This window comes from Melopsittacus undulatus, chromosome 9 (assembly GCF_012275295.1).
Source record: "Melopsittacus undulatus isolate bMelUnd1 chromosome 9, bMelUnd1.mat.Z, whole genome shotgun sequence".
NCBI classification, from domain to species: Eukaryota; Metazoa; Chordata; class Aves; order Psittaciformes; family Psittaculidae; genus Melopsittacus; species Melopsittacus undulatus.
In genome coordinates, this window is record NC_047535.1 from 38,534,285 (window position 1) to 38,549,155 (window position 14,871).

Genomic DNA, 14,871 nt, shown 5'->3' on the forward strand with positions numbered 1-14,871 from the left:
GGCGGTGAGGCCGGGCCGCGGGGGGCGGGCCCCGCCGGGGCGGGGCGCCGCGATGCCGGGGGCGCCGGGGAGACCGGGCACAGGGGCAGGGCCGGAGCTGGCCGCCCGCCGCCGGTGTCGTGCTCCCCGCCCCGCATAGGCCGTGTCGGGGGTTGCGGGCTGCCCCAGCCGCAGCTACGCCCGGCGCCGACGGGAGGAGCCACGAAGGTCGGTGTCTGCGCGTTGTCCGCCGGGGGGTCCCGAGCTCGGCGCTGCCCGCGGCACATCGGTGGTCCGGGAGCGGTGACCTGCGCCCGGCCTGGGCCGCGGGGTTGCGGGGAAGGACAGCAGGCTGGCGGCGGTGCAGCCGGGAGGGGAGGGCCGGGCGAGGACCGGGCCCTCATCCGCGGCTGTTGAGTTGTCACCGGCTTTCGGGGTCAGGGCCCGGCTCCCCCCGGCGCGGCGTTACCGGCTGGGCAGGAGGTGTGGCCGAGGTCGGTGTACAGGCTCCGTCAGCCGGCGTCGGAGGTGCAGGGCCCGTGGCTGCCAACTGTTGCGCTCGCTTGTGCCCGTGTGTGCAGTGCTGGGCTGCATCCCCCGGGCTGCGGATACGGCCGGGCTCTGCCCAGGGGGTGAGCACCGGGCAGGGGCTCCGGGGGCCTCCTTGCTCCCAGGGGGTTAAGCTGCCCGAGGTGCCTTGGCCTCAGGAGGATTGTCACCATCCTGCTCTCATCTCAGCCACCTAAGGCAGGCCGGGAAGGGCCATAAAACACACCCTTTGCAAACATGAGGCCTTTGGGTTCGTTGTGTGCAGGACCAGCCCTGTCCAGAGCCGTCTCCCTTTCCCCTCGCTGCTAGGACACTGAGCTGCTTTCCTGGCGCTCAGGGGAAATCAGGGCAAAGCCTGGATGAAAGGTGCTGGGCTGGGGGACTGGAAGGAGCTGGGGCCACGGGGGGGAGGAAATCCTGCTGGATTAGAGCAGCTTTCCTGATGGCTCACCAGGCCTCAGTGCTGCCTGCTGAGCCAGCAGGATAGGGCCGAGGATCCTGGCATGGCCCCGGTTGAGAGCAGAGCTGTTTTAGGGCCTGCTTTGTAGGTGATGGAACAGAGAACTGATACCATGTGTAATGTGCAGGTCCTGCCCCGAGGAATGGCTGCGGATGTCCACAAGAAGAAAGGCTGGGAAGTGCCCAACGGGTCCCTGACACCAGGAGATGGGCAGCACACAGAGCGGTCCGAGAGCCCCACACCAGGGCTGGCACAGGGGACGGAGCCAGGTACGGGCAGAGCTTGCTATGGGAACAAGCGAGGGGGGAAAACAAAGCAGCTCCTTGTCACGTGAGCTTGGCCCTGCACAGCCCCACAGGCAGGGGAAGATGGGCCCACTGGTGACCCCACCAGCAGCACCCAAGCTCCTGGGTGCTGTGGGATGGGAAAAGGAGGGCAGGTCCTTCCCTCCAAATCCCTGTCCCTTTTGCACCCTCTGTCCACCTGCTGCCTCAGTGTGGGGACAGGCGGACGGACGCTGCACAGCCCATTGTTCCCAGGGGCGGGCCAGGAGGGAGCCATGTTCGTGCACACCCGCTCCTATGAGGACCTGACGAGTCCCGAGGACGGAGCAGCTGTGGCGCGGAGCCCGGAGGAGAGGTGTGGGGAGCCGGGCGAGCCGACCACCATGGAGCAGATCAGCAAGGACTTTAGCGAGCTGAGCACACAGCTCACGGGCATGGCCCTCGACCTGGAGGAGGAGATGAGGCAGAGCAAGGAGGGGAAGCTGGAGCCATCCCCGCAGACCACCCGCCGAGACTCGGTGCTGTCAGGCAAGGAGGAGGAGGATGTGACCATGGACGCCTGGCGCATGCATCGGAAGCATGTCTTTGTGCTGAGCGAGGCGGGCAAGCCTGTGTACTCCCGCTACGGCTCTGAGGAGGCCCTGTCCAGCACCATGGGTGTCATGATGGCCCTGGTGTCCTTCCTGGAGGCTGAGAAAAACGCCATCCGGTCCATTCATGCAGGTATTGCCTGGGGAGGAGGGGAAATGGGATGAGGGGTGTCACGGCCAGCTGTGCTGCTGCCACTCTGGGCCACATTAGGAGTCCTCAGGGACAGATTGATTGCTGGAGGGAGAGGCTGCAGCCTGGCTCCCCCTTGCAGCCATGGGTACTCAGGCTTACAGGCTTGTCCCCGGCCCCCGGGGACTCCCTCCCAAGCAGATGGCTACAAGGTGGTGTTTGTGCGGAGGAGCCCGCTGGTGCTGGTGGCAGTGGCACGGACCCGGCAGTCGGAGCAGGAGATCGCCCACGAGCTGCTTTACATCTACTACCAGATCCTGAGCCTACTCACTTGGACCCAGCTCAACCACATCTTCCAGCAGAAGCAGAACTATGACCTACGCAGGCTCCTGGCTGGCTCCGAGCGCATCACTGACAACCTGCTGGACCTCATGGCCCACGACCCCAGCTTCCTCATGGGCGCTGTGCGCTGCCTGCCCTTGGCTGCCAGTGTGCGGGACGCTGTCAGCTCCAGCCTCCAGCAGGCCAAGGCCAAGAGCCTGGTCTTCTCCATTCTTCTGTCGGGGAACCAGCTGGTGTCTCTTGTGAGGAAGAAGGACCAGTTCCTCCACCCCATTGACCTCCATCTGCTCTTTAACCTCATCAGCTCTTCTTCCTCCTTCCGGGAGGGGGAAGCCTGGACTCCCATTTGCCTCCCAAAGTTCAACTCCAGCGGCTTTTTCCATGCCCACATTTCCTACCTGGAGCAGGAGATGGACCTGTGCCTCCTGCTGGTCTCCACTGACCGCGAGGACTTCTTCACTGTGTCTGACTGTAAGCGGCGCTTCCAGGAGCGGCTGCGGCGGCGGGGGGTGCACCATGCTCTCCAGGAGGCCCTGCGCACCCCCTTCTACAGCGTGGCCCAGGTGGGCATCCCCGACCTCCGGCACTTCATCTACAAGTCCAAGAGCTCTGGGCTCTTCACCAGGTGAGGCCCACAGGGAACGTGGGGCATGGGGCAAGCCTTCTACACAACCCCCTTCTCCAGGGGGCTAATGGGGTGCTGTGTTCCTGCAGCCCTGAGATTGAGGCACCCTACGTGCGGGAGGAGGAGAAGGAGAGGCTCTTAGGGCTCTACCAGTACCTCCACAGCCGGGCTCACAACTCTTCACGCCCCCTGAAGAACATCTACTTCACGGGCCCCCGTGAGAACCTCCTGGCTTGGGTAAGGGCCGTCTGCAGTGTTCGGGTGAGCCCATCTTCTCCTCTCCAGCATGGTGGAGTAAGGGGGTGGTGGCACAACACAGTACCACCTCTGTGGTCTCCAGGGTGGCCACCCAGTCCTTTTGGAGGTGAGCCTGCCCCGATGCCCCCCGTGCCAGGGAGGGACCGGTAGGGATCTCAGCAGCAACTGGTGAGCTGGCACCATGAGCTGTGCCATGCACTGTCCTTAATTCCCCAGTGCCATGGAGAAAACCCACTCTGGGGTTTGGTCCTCCTACTTCTGACAAACCAGAAGCCACTCATTAAGGGTACCCCATTGCCACCTCGTGTCCTTGCACTGGAGCCCCTGTGCCCATGCCCAGCAGCCCATGGGGAAGGTGCAGTGCCAGCCCCAAGCAGGACACAGACCCAGCAAGTACCCTGTTTCTTTGCCCAGGTAACCAGCGCCTTTGAGCTCTACATATGCTATAGTCCCCTGGGGACCAAGGCCGGCGCCATCAGTGCTGTCAACAAGCTCATGAAGTGGATCCGCAAGGAGGAAGACCGACTTTTCATCCTCACACCTCAGACATACTGATGGGCATTGCCCAGGGCATGGTACCAGCCAGGAGAGCTCCTGCTGTGCCGGGGAGCCCATCCCTAGGGAGGCCTGGGCCATGTGTCCAGGTGAGAGGCATGGTGGGATGATGGAGCACAGGGAAACCCACCCATGGACTGTCCAACCTGGGTGTTAGAGACAGGGTGCACAGCCAGGGGAAGGGGTGAGCAGAACTTTCATCTGCAGGCAGTGCCCCCAGCTGGGAGGGCTGCCCTTCCTCTGTGGCCTCCAACTCCATCCTTTGTTGGGAGGGTCCTTGAGTGGGGCTACTGGTACCCCAGGTTGCTGGAAGGGATCTGAGCCCCTGTGCCTGGCACCCTCCTTTCTCTGCCATCCTGTGGCTGTGTCAAGGGTGGGGGTTCACAGAAGAGATGTGGCAGTGCTCAGGGGACCCCTGTGCTGCTCTGCCTGCAGGTAGTGGCTGACACCACCCAGGCAGGGGACAGGGCTGGCCCAGGGCATTCACTGCTCTTCTCCCAGCCACGGGGGAGCCAGGCCCCCCAAGTGCCAGGCAGCCCTGGAGCCCTGCCCTGACAGGTTTGACCCCTTAGTATCTGTGTGAGCCCAGACCCTTCCCACCATGGCCATGGGAAGTATGGCTCTGGGGACACTGGTCATTAGTGTACGGGTCAACTGCTCCACTGGGACAGCAGGGTCCTGCCCACCTCCCCATGGAGACACAGAGCAGTCCAAGAGAGACTCAGGGTACCAGGGTGCCCATTGGGGTGATTGTAGGGCTGGCTCCTGGGCAGCAGACCCTAAAGGGATGTCTCAGGTACAGCCTCTTGGAGACCTGCAGGCTCTGGTGTCCCCCCCAGCCCAAGAAGGGTCTTCCCCTTTGCATGGGGGCACCTGGCCCCAAACCAGCTGCTCGAGCCAGCTATGCTGAGCTTGCTGCATGGGGGCCACCTCCTCCTGGCTGTCCCCAGGCACTAGTGTGGGGCTGAGTGGCCCTGAACACCAGCCACAGCCCGATACCGTGTTTTGGGGCTGTTTGCTGAGCACTAGGACGAGTGTTCAAAAGATGGGCAGAGCCACTGCGGTGGCAGCCAAATGCAGAGGGAGCTGGGAAGGACCGGCAGGGCTAGCACAGGGACTCCACTCCTGTATTTATGCTCCTGCCAGAGTGTAATCGCTTGTCTTTGCTCATAAACATTATCTGGACCCTAAGTCTTGAAGTGTCATTCTTGTGTGATCACTTGGGGGAGTGTGGTGGTAGGGAACTGGCAGAGCTGGGGGGTGGGTGAGATGAGAGTTTGGTCCAAGTTTGGGTCTGGTGTGAGCCAGCCCTCAGGGACCCACTGAAGGCCTGGAAATCTGCCAGGGAGCATTGGAAGGCATCCGGGGTCGTGCTGGTGGGAGCAGCAAAACCCCCGGGACGTGCTGGCCAGGACCAGCTCATGTCGAAACCGAGCAAGAGATGCGCAGCCAGAGGAAGGAGCTGTTGGGCAAGGCACAGGGCAACGTAACTGCCGGGCCTTGCACAACGCAGGGCAGCAGCCAGGCCGGGAGGGCTGGGGCTGGCCGGGTGATGAGGGCAAGGGAGCCTGGTTTCAGCGTGTTCAGCCCTTCCTGGGACCAAAGTCCTACTGGGAGCGCTGGGCAGTGCCCTGCCTGGGTGGAGGAGAAGCCCCTGTGTGCAGCTGGGCCCACAGCCCCAGTGGAACAGGGCACTTGAAGGGGCAGATCCCTCTGGTGTATCAGGATGCAAAGCATCTGCCTTCGGCCTTGGGAACAGCAAGTCCCAGCAGTGCTGGCACCTCCTGCCACCACAGGCAGCCGTTGATGGCAGGGAGGAAAGGAAAGGGACACAAACAGAAGACAAAGAATGGACACAACAGAAATAAGCCCCAGGGCTCGATGCCGATCCTGCCCCCTGGATGGAACCCAACACACGGAGCCTGCTGCCTCCCCCGAGGGCTGCCCCGACGGCCTGCAAACAAGTCGCAAGTGTGGTGCCAGCGCTGGCAGCTTCCAAGAAGCAGCAATTCCAGTATCGAGAGCTCCACCGGGGCTGGGGGCTGATGCAGGGGGCCCGGGGCCCCCCCATATGCCGGCGTGCTGGCAGCTATCTCCCCAGCACGGGGACCCTCCGACGGCCGCCCTGTCGGCGTTGGGCCGTGGCCGGCACCCGAGGCATCGTGCCAGCACCACAGCCTAAGTCCTGATCAGGGTCCCGGCTCTCACCCGTGTCCCTCCGGGCACAGCTCCAGAGCTTGTTCCCCCGGGGTGCACAGCGACCCTGCAGCACCTCGGGACCGTGTGTGCCCCGGGTTCCCCGGTACTCCCGTGCCTGTGGGCTGTGTGTGCTGGGCCGGCCCTCGGGAGCCCCGCACCGCTCGGAGGCAGGGCCCGCCCCGTCCCGCCCCTGCTGCTCCGCCGCGGCCCCGGTCCGCCCCGCCCCGGCCCGGCACGGAACAGCCCGGCCCGGCCCCGCCGCAGCGCCCAGGTGTGCTCCCGCCGCCCTGCACTGCCCAGCACAGGGCACTGGACCGGACGGGGCGGACACCCGGAGGAGCGGGCGGAGGCAGCCGGACCCGGCGGGGATCCCGGACCAGGACCCGGTCCCGGCCCCGGTAAGCTGTGGCTGGGGGGGGCAGAGGGGAGAAACCAGCCCCGGGGGTACGTCGGGGTCCGTGTCCCGGGGGCTGGCAGGGGACTTGTCCCAGTCCCGCGGGGATCCCGTGTCCCCGTTGCTGTCGCGGGGGGTTGGCAGCGGTCCCCAGCCCCGGCCCGGCCCCAGGCGGCTCCTGGCGCCCTTGTCTGCGGAGGGAGGGGGCTGGCAGAGGTCCACCGGTCCCCAGAAGGGGAGTCTTGGAGGACAGGGAAGGCTCCTGGGGTGATCAAGGGTCTGAGGAGTGGCAGCAGGCAGGATTTGATCCCCCTGCTGCAGGCAGCTTGGATTCACCTCCTGTTTATGGTGTTTGAGAAGAGGTTAGGGTTCCCAGCAACACCCACCATTCCTGGACCAAGGGCACCCCAGCACCCCCTGCCCCACACGCAGCTGACACAGTGCCCCTGGTCCTTGCCTGATGGCAGTGAGTAAAACCCTTTCTCCTGTGTTTTGGCAGATGCGATGGTGACCAATCCTCCACGTGTCCTGACCGCACTAAGTGCTGAGCACCATCGATAACCCCACACCAGTGGCACCACACAGCATGAGGCTATTGTGGTGCACGTGTCTCTTGCTGGTGCTCACCCTGGCCTCGCTGGGTGCTGGCGCCTGGCAGTGTCCCCGCATCCCTTACAGCTCCACCAGGAACTTCTCTGTCCCCTACACGCTGCCCAGCCTCGATGCTGGCAGCCCCGTGCAGAACGTTGCCATCTTCACCGACCCCACCGGCCCGGCTGCTGTCTTCGTGGCCGTCCGCAACCGGATCCTGGTGATGAGCCCCGAGCTGCGCCTCCTCTCCGTCCTCATCACCGGCCCTGTGGGCAGCGCTGAATGTGAGGTCTGCCGCCTGTGCCCAGCTGCTGTGGACAGCCCTGAGGACACCGATAACATCCTGCTGCTGCTGGATCCATTGGAGCCATGGCTGTACAGCTGTGGCACAGCACGGCACGGGCTGTGCTACCAGCACCAGCTGGAGGTGCGGAATGGCAAGGTGGCCATCGCAGCCACACACTGCCTGTACTCAGCCATGGGCAACAGCCCCGCATCCTGCCCCGACTGTGTGGCCAGCCCCCTGGGGACCAGTGCCACCGTGGTGGCCACTTCCTATGCTTCTTTCTTCTACCTTGGCTCCACCATCAACAGCAGTGTGGCGGTGCGGTACAGCCCGCAGTCGGTGTCCGTCCGCAGGCTGAAGGGCACCTTGGATGGGTTTTCAGATGACTTCCAGTGGCTGACAGTGCTGCCGCAGTACCGGGACAACTACACCATCCACTACGTGCACTCCTTCGCGGATGGGGACCACGTCTACTTCCTGATGGTGCAGCCAGAGAGGCCAGGCCTGGGGACGTACCACACGCGCCTGGCGCGACTCAGCACCCATGAGCGCGACCTCCGCCGCTACTGTGAGCTTGTCCTTGACTGCCGCTTCGAGTCCAAGCGGCGGCGGAGGCGCAGCGGTGAGGAGGGTGCTGAGCGGGACGTTGCCTACAACGTGCTGCAGGCAGCACATGCTGCCCGCCCCGGCGCACGCCTGGCCCGAGACCTCGGCATCAATGACACCGACACCGTGCTCTTTGGTGCCTTCGCCGAGAGCCACACGGAGAGCCGGGTGCCGCGAGCGGACTCAGCCGTCTGTGCCTTCCCCCTGCGCCTCCTCAACCAGGCCATGGAGGAGGGCATGGAGAAGTGCTGCGGCACCGGGCACCAGCCTCTGCTGAGGGGACTCAGCTTCTTCCAGCCAGTGGAGTACTGCCCGCACAATGTGAGTCCTCTGCCATGCGCCACATCCATCCCGGGGAGGCTGGGGTCAGCTGGGATGCGGGAAGGTGGGTTTGGAATGCTTGAAGCACTAAGGAGGCAGGGAGCCAAATAATTGTGTCCCCACCCCGGGCACCCTGTGCTCACCCAGGCTGGGTGCTACAGACACACAACCTTGCACATGGGTGCACATTCGCCTGCAGTGCATCCCTCTCCTAAGTGTGGCTTCCCAAGGGAGCCCCTGCAGTGACTGTCCCCCCGTCGGGCTGTTGGTTAACACCCTCTCCAGGGTGTTTATATGTGCGGGGGATGCCGCAGGGCTGCGGTGCTCCCAGGGCCGCTCCAACCTTACCCCTTCCCCTGCCAGCCGCAGGGCTGCGGTGCTCCCAGGGCCGCTCCAACCTTACCCCCTCCCCTGCCAGCCGCAGAGCCGCCGCCTTCACTGGGCAAATAAACCACATGCGGAAGCAGGATTAGTCACCAGGGTTTCTCCTCCCCGCAGCCGCGGGGCAGGAACGCTGTGTCCCAGGTACAAGCCCTGGCACAGCGGGATGGGCACAGACAGGAGCCCTGCAGGGCTCCCCTCTGCAGGCAGGGTCCCGGCGAGAACCCATGAGCCGAGTTTTGGTGTTCTGAGCCAGGCACAGGGCAGGGTACAGCCAAATCCCCTCCGCTTCCCGCACGGGGCTCACTGCCGCTGACTCACACCGGCAGCAGGGCGAGCCAGGGAGCGCTCCCAGCCCCACAGCTGGTAGCGGACCAGGGAGGACCCTGGACCCTCGCCGAGCTCCAGGGCTTGGAAAGGACGAGGGTTGGATTCAGGGTGTCTGCCCTGTGGTGCCAGCAGGGATAACCACATCCAGATGTGTGGGGAGGGCAGGATAACCACATCCAGATGTGTGGGGAGGGGAGGGCAGGATCTGACGCTGCGCGGGGGTTGCGGGAGGGGCCGAGGATGTGCTTTTTACCCAAGATATTCCCTGCCTGGAGGGAGTTTGGGCAACCGGTTGTCCCTGAAGTATCCTGTGGCTGGAGCCGGTGCTCACCCACGAGGCCATGGGGGGATTGGGGCACCAGGGCAGGCTTCAGGGCACCCACCCCATGCTCTGCCTCAGGTAAACCTCTCGGCACCAGTGGTCAACACCAGCTGTTGGGACAAGCCCACCCTCGTCCCTGCCGCCTCCCATAAGGTGGACTTGTTCAATGGGCAGCTGGCCGGAGTCCTCCTCACCTCCATCTTCGTCACCGCGCTGGGGGACGTCACCATGGCTCACATGGGCACAGCAGAGGGACGGGTATTCCAGGTGGGATGGGGGGGGGGCCGGGTGGGGTGGGGATCCCAGCGGGGTGTGGGGTGCGCTCAGCCCCCCGCTCTGCCCTGCTGCAGATGGTGCTCCAGCGCTCCAGCTCCTACCTCCTCACCTTGGCCAACTTCTCCCTGGGGGAGCCGGGGCCGGTGCGGGGTGCTATGGGGCTGCAGAGCCACTCGCTGTTCTTCGCTGCCGGCACCAAGGTGAGTGTGGGGCGCGGGCAGTGTGGGGTGGGTGCTGAGTCCTGTGGGCCCTGCTCACCTCCGCTCTCTGTCCCCAGGTGTGGCGCCTGAACGTCACCGGCCCCGGATGCCGCCACTTCACCACGTGCCAGCGCTGCCTGCGTGCCGAGCGCTTCATGGGCTGCGGCTGGTGCGGTGATGTCTGCACTCGCCACCACGAGTGCCAGGGGCAGTGGGTCCAGGACAGCTGCCCGCCCGTCCTCACTGACGTAGGTCTGCGCTGCCATCCCCCTGCTCCTGCATCTCCCTAGTGCTTGGATGGGAGGGAGGTGGCAAATGGGGTGGCACAGCCATCACCGGCACAGCCATCACCGGCACAGCCATCACCGGGTACCCAGGGCTCAGGGTGACGCTGGTTCCTCTCCCGCAGTTCCACCCCCAGAGTGCCCCACTGCGGGGCCGGACACGGGTGACACTGTGTGGGATGACCTTCCGCTCCCGCCCGGACCCCGACCCCTGCCGCAGCCCCCATGGAGCCTGCCGGGTGCTGGTGGGACAGCGAGGCTGCACTGTGCTGCCAGAGGAGAGCAAGAGCCACAGGTGTGTGGTGGTGCTGGGGCAGGGAGCAGCAGCAGAGGGGTCTGGGGCTGCCCCCAACCTGGGGCTGACTCCCCATCATTGTCCCGCAGACCTCTGCCCACCTCCCACCGTAAAGACTTTGTGGATGTGCTGGTGTGCGAGCTGGAGCCGGGGGGCCCAACAGCAGCAGAGGGACCTGCTGATGTGGTGCTCACTGTGGAGGAACCTGCTGGACCCTCTGGTTTCCCTGGCTTCCGTGTCCGTGGCTCTGCCACCCTTGGGGGCTTCCTCTTCGTGGTATGGCCCTGCTCTGGCTGTTACCCCCGTGTGGTCCCTGGCAGGGTTTGGGGTCGGGGGTTGGCTCACCCCCCACCCCAACAACCCCATTTCTGTGCAGGAGCCCCGTGTCAATGCCCTGCACCCCACGTTCGGCCCCCAGGGGGGTGGCACCTCCCTCTCGCTCTCTGGCACCCACCTCTTGGCAGGGAGCAGCTGGCAGGTGATGGTCAATGGCTCTGCATGTCCCCTGTCCAGGCAGCCCAGGTACAGCCCTGCCCCATCCCCGTGGGCACAGAGCGATCCCTGGCACAGGGATCCCCTGCAGCCCTGCTGTCCCCCCCCAGCCACAGCCGCCGTGTCCCCAGGCAGGGTGACGGGGCCATTCGGTGCACGACTCCTTCTGCCGGTGGCCTGGGCACAGCCCGGGTGTCCCTATGGATTGATGGGGAGGAGTTCCCGGCACCCCTGCCCTTCCAGTACCGCACCGACCCCTCAGTCTCGGCTGTCATTCCCAGCTGCAGCTATGAGTGAGTGCTGGGCTCCATTCCCTGCCCGGCTTCCCCACCACCCTGGACGGGCTGGGTGAGGTGATGGGGACCGCATGCACCCCAGGGACCATCTGCATCTTGGGGACTGCATGCACCCTGGGGGCTGTGTGCACCCCAAAGCCCTGATCCCTGTCCGCTGTAGGGGCTCAATGCTCACCATCATTGGCACTCACCTGGACTCGGTGTATCGTGCCAAGATCCGCTTTGAAGCCAGCGGTGTGAAGACCAAACCCACGGTAAGCACCAGTGCAGGAGACCATTGCCCCCATCCATGCCCTGCCCCCCCAGTTCCTGTGCCACACTGGTGCCCACATCCCTTTGCCCACAGGAGTGTGAGATCCCGCTGTCACCGGCACGGGTGCTGTGCCGCAGCCCTGCATTCCCCATGGAGAGCAAGGTGGAGATGACGTTGGGGAACCTGAGCGTGCTGCTGGACGGTGCCACCGACCGCTGGCTCTTCCGCCTCCCCTACTACCCCCGGCCCAAGGTCTTCCCCTTGGAGCAAGAGGGTGGGCGCCTCCGCCTCAAGCCTGGTGACGATGAGATCGAAGTGCACGTATGTGGGGCAATGGGGTGAGTCAGGGTGGGGAACCCACTGCTGGGGCCCCCAGGCTCAGGGTGCTGTGTCTGGGCAGCAACTGGGGCTGGATGCAGTGGCTGCCTGCATGAACATCACCATGACAGTGGGGGGCCGGGACTGCCACCCCAATGTGCTGAAGAACGAGGTGACGTGCCGCCTGCCCCGCGAGCTGCGCCTGCCCCCAGCCGGGGCCCCCGTGGAGGTAGGCACCCCCCAAGTGAGCCACCCCCCCCAGTGTCCCCCATCCCTGCCCTGCTGAGTCCCTGCTCCCCCAGATCTGTGTGAACAGTGCCTGTGAGGCGCTGGGCTGGGTGCTGTCCCCTGCCGTCTCCTTGGACCTGGCCTCCAGCCTGGCCCTGGGCATCAGTGTCACCGTCCTGGTCTGCGGCATCCTGGCTGCCATGCTGCTTCGCTGGCACTTGAGGAAGAGGAGGGGTGAGTGCTGTGCTCCCCAGCACCCTGCGGTCCCCCAGCCCTCACCTGCATCCCACTGCCCACCCCACTGCTGCCTGCAGGGACGGAGAACCTGGAGCTGCTGGTGCAGCCCGGCCGCAGCGACCCCCCTGCCACCACCCAGCGCCCTGGTGTTGACTACAGGGAGGTGCTGGGTAAGTGGGTGACACCGGAGGGGGTGCTGGGTGCTGGGTGCTTGCCCAGCCCTCACCCTTCCTGCCCCAACAGTGCTGCCCACAGCAGGCACTCCCGGCCCAGCACTGCCCCGGCCACGGTTCACTGGTGCTGGTACCGCTGCTGGTGCTGGTATGGCGGCCGGTGGCTCCCCTGTGCCCCTGCTCAGGGCCACATCCTGCTGCCTGGAGGACCTGCGGCCAGAGCTGCTGGAGGAAGTGAAGGACATCCTCATCCCTGAGGAGCGGCTCGTCACCCACCGACACCAGGTCATCGGCAAAGGTGATGCAACATCCCAGTTTGCCCAGAGAACTGTGGCTGTCCCATCCCTGGCAGTGCTCAAGGCCAGGCTGGACAGGGCTTGGAGCAACCTGATCTGGTGGAAGGTGTCCCTGCCCATGGCAGGGGTTGGGAACTGGATGAGCTTTAAGGTCCTTTCCAACCCAACCATTCTGGTATTCTATGATTCTATGAATTTAGCCATGGCATTGCCCACTCACTGTGTGCGGTGCCAGCTTTACACTGCCTGTCCCTGCAGGACACTTTGGCAGCGTCTACCATGGCACCTACTCGGACCCGCTGCTGGGGGACCTCCACTGTGCCGTCAAGTCCCTGCACCGTGAGTAGCACCCGCTGCCTGGCACAGCCCCATGGCACAGCTTGGTGCAGCGCTCCACAGCTCAGCTCTCTGCAGGCATCACCGACGTGGAGGAAGTGGAGGAGTTCCTGCGTGAGGGCATCCTCATGAAGAGCTTCCACCACCCCCAGGTGCTGTCTCTGCTGGGGGTGTGCCTGCCCCGCCATGGGCTGCCCCTCGTCGTCCTGCCCTACATGCGCCACGGGGACCTGCGCCACTTCATCCGCGCACAGGAGCGGGTATGGGGGTACCCTGCAGGTGGGGGGGGGGGTGGGACCAAGGTGTCCCCACTCACTGCTCCCACCCCACAGAGCCCCACAGTGAAGGAGCTCATCGGCTTTGGGCTGCAGGTGGCTCTGGGCATGGAGTACCTGGCCCAGAAGAAGTTTGTGCATCGGGACCTGGCAGCCAGGAACTGCATGTGAGTTCAGCCATGCCCACCAGCCCCAGACATGGGGTCACCTTATGGACCCGGGGGTGGGTATGAGGTGTGATGTCCGGTGTCTCTCCCCACCCAAAACTAATGTCCCATAGGCTGGACGAGACACTGACAGTGAAGGTGGCTGACTTCGGGCTGGCACGGGATGTATTTGGCAAGGAGTACTACAGCATCCGGCAGCACCGCCATGCCAAGCTGCCCGTCAAGTGGATGGCACTGGAGAGCCTCCAGACCCAAAAGTTCACCACCAAGTCGGATGTGGTAGGCACGACCCCCATCCCTGTCCCCATCCCCACCATGCCTCCCCCCCTCAATGGCAGCTCTCTGCTCGGCAGTGGTCCTTCGGGGTGCTCATGTGGGAGCTGCTGACACGGGGAGCATCACCATACCCCGGGGTGGACCCTTATGACATGACTCGCTACCTGCAGCGGGGGAGACGCCTGCCGCAGCCCCAACACTGCCCCGACACCCTGTGAGTGGGGCTGGGGTGGGCAGGGTGGGGTGGGGAGGTTCCAGGGGGTGCTGGTGCTGATGGGGGTATTGGGACAGGTATGGGGTGATGCTGAGCTGCTGGGCACCGGCACCGGAGGAGAGACCGTCCTTCACTGGGCTGGTGGGTGAGCTGGAGCATGTCCTGGCCACGCTGGAGGGTGAGCTCTATGTCAATCTGGCTGTCACCTATGTCAACCTGGAGCGTGGCCCCCCCTTCCCTCCTGCCCCTCTGGGGCTGTTGCCTGATGATGAAGGTGAGGATGAGGATAATGAGGAGGAGGACAAAGAGGATGAGGAAGAGGAAGAGGAGGAAGAAGAGGGGACAGCTGTGCTTTGATGGAATGCTCTGCACCGTGGGGACCACTGGATCCCCATACACTATGAGCACGCTTGACCTAGGAGGGATGCAGCGTGCAGCTGGGTGCTATGTGGCACTCTCCCTATGGGATGGGTGCTGAGAGGCAGCTGAGTGCTGTGGGATGCTATCCCATGGCTCACACCTGGACCTTGCTGAGTGCTCCCCAGGCTTGTCCCTACAACACAGGGTGTCATGGGGCTCTGTCCTGCACTGGCTGGGTTCTGGGGGCTCAGCCCCACAGTAGCTGGGTGCTGTGTGGCCCCAGGATCAGCCCCACAATAGTGAGCCTCTGCTGTGGGGCCCCGGCAGATGCCATAGGGTCAGCTGGGCTACCCATGGGTGCCTTGGTGTTTCCAGTCCCTTGGCTGCTGGAATGGCTCATTAAAACCTATTTCTGTTTTTACCAAGGGCTGGGGCTGTGTCTCTGGGGGGACCCTGCCTTGGCTGGCAGCACCCCTGTCCCCCTGTGAGGAGGGGGCTCACCCCCCAGGGGGCACCCACTGTTCCTGTACCAGCCATGGGAGGGCACCTGCACACTGGTGCTGGTGTGGCCACCTCGGACCCTGTCCCCTGGTGCCCACCACACTGGGGCCACCCTATGCACCCCTGGGACCACCACCCCCTGTGCTTAGGGGGGAACCCAGGGAGACACCAAGATAAAGGGTTTTCCTTAAA

General features: G+C 64.6%; 2 protein-coding genes across 4 annotated transcripts; both read left to right on the forward strand.

The window, feature by feature from the left end:
- Positions 1 to 79: 79 nt before the first annotated feature.
- Positions 80 to 4,964, forward strand: MON1A (MON1 homolog A, secretory trafficking associated). Of its 2 annotated transcripts, XM_034066477.1 has the most exons (6): positions 80 to 207; positions 1,116 to 1,257; positions 1,528 to 1,995; positions 2,194 to 2,959; positions 3,049 to 3,196; positions 3,632 to 4,964. In XM_034066477.1, the coding sequence occupies exons 2-6, from the start codon at positions 1,131 to 1,133 to the stop codon at positions 3,770 to 3,772; spliced, it is 1,650 nt and encodes a 549-aa protein (XP_033922368.1). In that variant the 5' UTR covers positions 80 to 207; positions 1,116 to 1,130; the 3' UTR covers positions 3,773 to 4,964. The 2 variants fall into 2 exon arrangements, with proteins under 2 accessions (XP_033922368.1, XP_033922369.1); XM_034066478.1 differs by lacking the exon at positions 3,049 to 3,196 and having other exon boundaries at positions 3,632 to 3,748.
- A 1,274-nt stretch (positions 4,965 to 6,238) lies between these two features.
- MST1R (macrophage stimulating 1 receptor) lies at positions 6,239 to 14,599 on the forward strand. Of its 2 annotated transcripts, none has more exons than XM_034066496.1 (21): positions 6,239 to 6,367; positions 6,864 to 8,169; positions 9,281 to 9,469; positions 9,553 to 9,678; positions 9,756 to 9,926; positions 10,088 to 10,257; positions 10,347 to 10,533; positions 10,634 to 10,779; positions 10,860 to 11,042; positions 11,206 to 11,299; positions 11,392 to 11,619; positions 11,699 to 11,845; positions 11,919 to 12,078; positions 12,159 to 12,251; positions 12,325 to 12,552; positions 12,809 to 12,889; positions 12,965 to 13,146; positions 13,219 to 13,328; positions 13,442 to 13,607; positions 13,682 to 13,818; positions 13,896 to 14,599. In XM_034066496.1, the coding sequence occupies exons 2-21, from the start codon at positions 6,952 to 6,954 to the stop codon at positions 14,173 to 14,175; spliced, it is 4,296 nt and encodes a 1,431-aa protein (XP_033922387.1). In that variant the 5' UTR covers positions 6,239 to 6,367; positions 6,864 to 6,951; the 3' UTR covers positions 14,176 to 14,599. The 2 variants fall into 2 exon arrangements, with proteins under 2 accessions (XP_033922387.1, XP_033922388.1); XM_034066497.1 differs by having other exon boundaries at positions 10,881 to 11,042.
- Positions 14,600 to 14,871: the final 272 nt, after the last annotated feature.

Bases quoted from the DNA above. Each gene is read 5' to 3' on its own strand.
- MON1A (XM_034066477.1), top strand. From the start codon at position 1,131: ATGGCTGCGGATGTCCACAAGAAGAAAGGCTGGGAAGTGCCCAACGGG. The intron at 1,258-1,527 runs GTACGGGCAGAG...CATTGTTCCCAG, and splicing joins GGCACAGGGGACGGAGCCAG to GGGCGGGCCAGGAGGGAGCC. The intron at 3,197-3,631 runs GTAAGGGCCGTC...TTCTTTGCCCAG, and splicing joins GTGAGAACCTCCTGGCTTGG to GTAACCAGCGCCTTTGAGCT.
- MST1R (XM_034066496.1), top strand. From the start codon at position 6,952: ATGAGGCTATTGTGGTGCACGTGTCTCTTGCTGGTGCTCACCCTGGCC. The intron at 10,534-10,633 runs GTATGGCCCTGC...ATTTCTGTGCAG, and splicing joins TTGGGGGCTTCCTCTTCGTG to GAGCCCCGTGTCAATGCCCT. The intron at 11,620-11,698 runs GTATGTGGGGCA...GTGTCTGGGCAG, and splicing joins ACGATGAGATCGAAGTGCAC to CAACTGGGGCTGGATGCAGT.